Below are 6,999 nucleotides of genomic sequence, written 5' to 3' on the forward strand. Positions count from 1 at the left end.
AAAAAAAAAAAAAAAAAAAAAAAGGCAAAGTGTTTTTGAATTGTTGTGTTTTGTTTTCTGTGACTTAGGAATATTTTAGCATTGATGGAAAGGAGTTAAGTTAATAATGATACAGTTTTTCATGTCCAATTTGCACTAAAAGGTACAGTGAGCCAAAGTGTTGCTTATTAAAGTCAGGGATAGTGATCAAATCTATAATCCCAGCACATGGAAAGCTGAGGTAGAAGGACTACCAAGAACATAGGGCTAGCCTGGGCTGCCTAGTGAATTCCAAGGTAGCCTAGGCTACAGAACGAGATATGTCTTATAACTAGAGCATGTCCTCAAAAGGATTCTCTCTAGCTCAGCCAAAAAGACCCATATTTGGGCTGGAAAGATGGCTCAGTGGGTAAGAGCACTGCCTGCTTTTACAGAGGACCCAGGTTCAGTTCCAATAACTCAAAGGAGGCTCGCACCCATCCCAGTTCCAGGGGATCTGGTGACCTCTTCTGGCCTCTGCAGGCACTACATGGATGTGGTGCACACACATACATGCAGGCAAAACACCCTGACACTTAAAATAAGCACATCTTTTTTAAAAGAGACTCATATTTATTTCTTAGGTTCCATGCTAAGGTCATATAATAAGAATTAATGCAGAAAGCCTTACCTGTTTGAGCTGCTGTGCTACATGGGTAGTAGAAGAACATGTGTTTTGCTTGAATAACCTTTCCTGGATGGCCTTTGTGTTTGGAGTGATATTGGGGGTTCTATGGGATGCTCTGTAACTTGGACTTTCTTTGCTGTGTTCTTGACAACGCTCTCCAAAACGTTCCAGGAAAGGCTTAATTCCTCTTCCTCCTATAAAAACATAGTTTTGAAATCTAGTCAAAACACTAGCAATTATCATTTCCAAGGCAAAATTCTAAAATCCATTAGGTACAAAATGCTTTGTTTCTAGAAATAGTCATTCAAAAAAGAAACTAAAATGTTCAAAGAATCTATTAATAACATGCTCTAAATTTTTTAATTATATGTATGTATGTGTCTCTGTATAGGGGTGCCCATTAGTAGAAGTCATAACATAAATAAGTCAGATGTCAATTCCCCTGGAGCTGGAGTTACAGGCACTTTTGAACTGCCTGACATTAGGGCTGAGAATTGAACTCAATTTGCTCTGAAACAGCTGTACATATCATCTTAAATGATGAGTCATCTCTTCAGCCCCTATGTCCTAAAATGTATAGGATTTAGTTAATTAAAAAGGGGGGAGGGGACGAGAAGCTGTCTTAGCTGTTAAAAGTGCTTGCCGCAAAGCCCTGAGAGCCTGCATTGATCCTCAGAATCCTTATAGATTTAGTGGTTCACTAAAACCATTCATCTGAAATCCCAGACTCAGCACTCTACAGTCAAATGGGAGGAGGAGAAATGGCTGGAAATTCAAGAGCACAACAGAGAAATAAACAAGAGGCCCTGCCTCAAAATAACATGATAAAAAGCAACTCCAAAGCCAGGCGGTGGTGGCACACGCCTTTAATCCCAGTACTCGGGAGGCAGAGGCAGGTGGATTTCTGTGAGTTCGAGGCCAGCCTGGTCTACAAGAGCTAGTTCCAGGACAGGCTCTAAAACTACAGTGAAACCCTGTCTCTAAAAAGCAAAAACAAAAAAAGAAAGCATCTCCAGACAGCTGTCCTCTGACACTCATGCAGGCCACAGCATTCAAATAGGCACATAAATTATTTCTTTTTATAAAGTATGAGTTACGCAACTAATAGTGGTAAAAGACTACTATGTGAAACAGTACAAAGCACACACACACAAACACACCTTTTGCATAATATTATTTTAAAAAGAAGATAACACATCGCTTCTCAGCCTTTTGGCTAAGATCAAGTGTAAAAGAGAACAACACACACACTTATATATATTGCCACCTCTACCAAAAGGTTGTTATTTAAAGTAGAGTTAATATATCGGAGGCTGACAATACTTTCTTGCTACAGACATGAAAGTAAAGACTGAAAGAAGTCACAGGAAAGAAATAAACAGATGTGGCTATTATAATAAACTTTATTTGAAGAGGAAACGAAAACAAACAGCAGAATTCAACATATGGCCATAGTTTGAGGACTACATGTCTTTTACTACCACTTCAGGTATATATCTTTAATCCCAGCTCATGGGAAGTAGAGGCAGCCAGGACTGTTACACAGAAAAACCTTGTCTTGAAAACCAAAACCAACCAACGAAACAAAAATCATTGTGACTCCAAAGGATCCTGTAATTATTTCTTTTCTGTTGTCACTGTTGTCATCACCCCGCCTGCAGCTTCGTGAGTGCTGGACATTAGACCCAGAGCCTGTGTATCCAAGAGCTCTATCATTGACCTCCCATTTCTAATCCTCATCTTAGTGCATCTAGAAATTGTCAGTGGCTTTCTGCTTACTCTACTTGAGAAAGACTGTGTTTTCAGGAAGTTAAACACAGGCTAGGGATATGGCAGTTGGTAGAATATACACTTAAAGGGCACAAAGTCCCATTGTTTAATCCCCAGCACTGCATAAACTGGGTATGGGGGTGCATGCCTGCAATAAGAAGATCAAAAGTCCAAAGTCATCCTTACCTACAGAGTAAGCCTAGGGCAAGCCTGGGGCACATTAGCTCCTGTATCAAAAAAGAAATACACTCAAGAAAAGGTGGGGAGTGGACAGGGAGATGGCTCAGTAGGTAAGACCACTGGCCCTGCAAGCATGAGGACCTGAATTTAAATCCTCAGCATCTGTGTAGCCTTTGGAAGGTAGAGATATATGGTTCCTGGGTGCTCACTGGCTAGCTAGCCTAGCTCATGAGAGGAAGACTAACAATGCCCTCCTCTCACTTCCACATGTGCATGCAGGCACTCCAACATACTCAGACGTATGCATCACACACAAAGTGACACAGTGCACTGCAAAGTCTGTCACCATGTATTTTATGCTAACTGTTTTAGTCTTCTGTTTCTCAGTCAGTAATGTGTAGCACACCAGAAGGTAAGTCACGAGATAAATATAGCATTTTATAGAACATCAGCTTACTACTATAAGAAATACAAACTTTACTTATATATACAAAGTATACATATATGTAAATATAATGGGCATGCAATACTCTATATGCACACTAGTGTCTCTAGTGGTGGGGTGGAGCAGAGACAAGTGGATCCTAGGAGTTTGATAGCCCCCACAGCTTAGCCAAGGTAGGATTAGATTTACTCTCGTCAGAGTAAAGACTGGAAAGCAGTGTTCTACATCCTGAAGACTGGATCTCCACTAGTCCCCCAAGATGTAGGTTCAATTTTATGTGCTTTACTAGATCAGAAAACAGAGGTAGCCTGATCATCCTGTGTGAACTGTTGCAACATAAGAGATTAAATGCTTCTTACCAGCAAACAGCTAGTGTTCTCTAATGAATGTTTTCTATCAGAGCCCAGTAAGAAAGCTTCAATTCAGTGGTTGGGAAGATAAAACATCATTATGTCAAGGTCATCTTTGTTGGCATAGCAACTCCCCAGACCCTGGAGACTATGGGGATCTACAGATGGAGACCAGCCTGGGCTACTGTAAGTCCCAGGCCAGCCTGAGATACATATAAAGATCTTGACTCACAAAATGGAAAACAATAAGTGAACATAAAATAAAATGTTAAAAATGAGCATACGTAACCTGGTGTTGCAGGTTTGTCTCTGGGTTGGGACTGCAGACAAATGTCCCTGTTTGCTTCCTCTTTGGTCTGAACTGCCTGGGGTAAAGCTGCTTTCTCCCTTGGCTTCAATGCCTCTGATTTCAGAGGACTAACGCTTCTGTGAAGTATCTCAGGAATTTGTGCCTCACAGCTCTTAGTACTGGGGGTGAGAGCCTCAGATTTCACAGGGGAAGAGGTGGCTTTCTGAAACACAGGGTAAACAGCAATTCTATCATAGTTAGAGCTACAAACAACTAAAGACCCACTTCCTTGGCAGCCACTAAACAACTCACCAAAAATACTGTTCTTCTATTCTCTAATATATCATACTAACTTGAATGTTTTTTAATCAGCTTATAAAATGCTGCTGTTTAAATTGTAGGCAATTTAGTCTCACAATATATTGACATCTAAGTAGATATCAGAGGTAGGGTCACTCACAGTTTTATTAGAAAAATTTCAAATTATTGGATTAGTACTTTAATTAAACTTTCAAATTATGTTACATCAAATTATTTTTAACTAAATTAATATCAATTCAATAAGATATGACTCGAGTATTCATGACTCAAAAGTACTTGGGATAGAAGTGTTTAAGACTTTGAATTTCTTTTGAAATATTTAACAATGAAGTATCATTGGGATGGGACCCAAGCTTAAAGACATAATTAAATTCTGTTACATATACACCTTAGATACTGCCTGGAAACAATTTTAGATTATCTTAAAAATAAATATTTCGCTGGGCGGTGGTGGCGCACGCCTTTAATCCCAGCACTCGGGAGGCAGAGGCAGGTGGATCTCTTTGAATTCGAGGCCAACCTGGTCTACAAGAGCTAGTTCCAGGGCAGGCTCCAAAACTACAGAGAAACCCTGTCTCAAAAAACCAAACAAACTCAAACAAAACAATACTTTCAGCCTGGCAGTGGTGGTGCACACCTTTAATCCCAGCATTTGGGAGGCAGAGACAGGTAGATTTCTGAGTTTAGGGTCAGCCTGGTCTACAGAATGAGTTCCATGACAGCCAGGCTACACAGAGAAACCCTGTCTCAAAACATCAGAAAAGAAAAAAAAAAATTTTTTTCATGCAAAAAGGGTGGGAGCACAGCTCAATGAAACAGTGTTTGCTCAGCATTCAGGAAGCCTTGGGTTCAATTCCCAGTACCACAAATAACAAAATGCATGAAATGAAGCAAAGTTTCTCGTGGAACTTCCCACTTGTAGTATCAAGCACTCAGAAGGCTTCATTCAGAATTTTGAATCACTTTGGATTTGAATTTTTGAGATTAGAACTGTTCAAACACCGTATCATAGACTTGAAAGTTGATTATAAAAAATAACTAGGATTCAGCCAGGAACTATGCTATGTATTTTAAGCAGATCAACTTAATTTTCTAATAACCCCGTACGCTGATTTTATATAATAAAGAAAATAAGCTTTTACAATATTAAGTAACTTGTACCTAGTCACATTTCTCACTATATTTCAGAGGTGGGATTGAAGGCAGATTGATCCAAAACTGTCTACACTGACAGGTCATCTTCAGCAATAATATCAACACTCTTTTTCCTTTTTGTTAAATTACTGAGATAACATTATATGCATAAAGTAAAAGTTCCAAACACTTCAAGTGTTAAATAGAGAAAATGTCACTGCTACATTCCTGTTTGTCAATGGGCCTTCCTTGGAGGCAACTACAAATACAGGGTTATACTCTCTACCCAGAAATATTCAGTATTTCATATTTATATATACTTATAGAGGTATTTTAATGGAGGGATTAATTTTAGTTTTTCCCCAAATGGCCCCAAAGAGGCCCCATCATATTCCATTATTATATACTCTTGATTTTAAAAATTTAATTAATATAATTTCAGTCACAAAATGTTAATTTTAATGTTAATGTTAATCTATCTTAATTACCAAATTTATAGTTTTCACTTTGTATAAAACATTCAAAAAACACATAAATATGCAGGACATATACTAATACATAGTAATATTACTATTTATAATAAAAGTTTCAAAAGACCAAAATGGTATTGACTCACCACAGAGCTGGATGCTGAGGCTTTAAGCAATGATCTATCGGCAGCACTTGAAGATGGAGCTTTACTGACAGAGGCATTGCTATCCTTTTGGGAACAGCATGTAGCTTCCTGTTGAACACTGCTACTATTGATGCTAGCAGATGCTCCACTTGCAGAGGAAGATTTGGATAAACAAGTGGTACCAGGCTGCTCTTGTACACTATTTTGCTTTGCAGATGAGTGGCTTACATCATCTTCCCAGGAGCAAATCGTCGCAGCAAGGTTGGCCAGACGGCCCCTTCTCCCAACTGGGGTAGCTGAGGTATTTGAAAGGGGTGGCTTGGAAGGAGAAGCAGCCTTTTCCTCAGATGGCATTGGTGAGAAGTGTGAGCCTTCCGATACATCATCTGAAAATGTTTTCAGAAAAATAAAAAGCCATATTCAACAGTTTTTTATGTATAATCACACATTCAACTCATACAGAATTTTTAAGAGATTAATTGTATGCATGAAATATTACATTACTTAAATGTGACATGTTTTTCAAATCAAATTGTACTTAATCCAAATTAAAACACTCTTTTTTTATAAATATTTATTTTTTAAATATTTATTTATTTATTATGTATACAATATTCTGTCTGTGTGTATGTCTGTGTGTATGTCCGCAGGCCAGAAGAGGACACCAGACCACATTACAGATGGTTATGAGCCACCATGTGGTTGCCGGGAATTGAACTCAGGACCTTTGGAAGAGCAGGCAGTGCTCTTAACCACTGAGCCATCTCTCCAGCCCTATTTTTTACATTTTCATTTGAAGTTATTTCATATCTAAAGACATAAGATGGATTGAACCCATTGTTTTTGGTGGGCTTTTCAAACTTTTTCACCACTGTTTGAACACATAGTCTCAGTCAGCAGGGGGACACATGCAGGTCCAGGGCTATGTCGTACAGCCAGCTGGTGAGAATCTCAGAGAGGTTTTTGTTGGAGGCTGAAGCACTGTGGGAGGAAAGCTGTGGTACTGCTGACAGTAGTAATCTGCCAGATCTTCAGACTCAACACTGCTGATGGTAAGAGTGAAATCTGTCCCAGATCCACTGCCTGTGAAGTGATCAGGGACCCCAGTGTGCTGAGTAGATGCATCATAGATCAGTAGTTTAGGAGCCTGCCCTAGTTTCTGCTGGTACCAAGCCAAGTAGTTATTGCCACTGTATAAAAGACTCTGACTGGACTTGCAGCTGATGGTGACTTTCTCCCCTGCTGACA

General features: G+C 39.2%; 1 protein-coding gene across 1 annotated transcript in view; it reads right to left on the minus strand.

Annotated features, from left to right (window-relative positions):
- Anln (anillin actin binding protein) overlaps positions 1-6,999 on the minus strand; it is a 59,633-nt gene that overhangs the window by 40,209 nt on the left and 12,425 nt on the right. Inside the window, exons 4-6 of the mRNA XM_005346952.3 lie at positions 5,752-6,137; positions 3,681-3,903; positions 650-840 (exon numbers count right to left, since the gene is read on the minus strand). Coding sequence (XP_005347009.1) covers positions 650-840; positions 3,681-3,903; positions 5,752-6,137 — 800 coding nt within the window. The remainder of the gene's footprint in view (positions 1-649; positions 841-3,680; positions 3,904-5,751; positions 6,138-6,999) is intronic.

Source organism: Microtus ochrogaster, chromosome 5 (genome assembly GCF_000317375.1).
Source record: "Microtus ochrogaster isolate Prairie Vole_2 chromosome 5, MicOch1.0, whole genome shotgun sequence".
Classification (NCBI taxonomy): Eukaryota; Metazoa; Chordata; class Mammalia; order Rodentia; family Cricetidae; genus Microtus; species Microtus ochrogaster.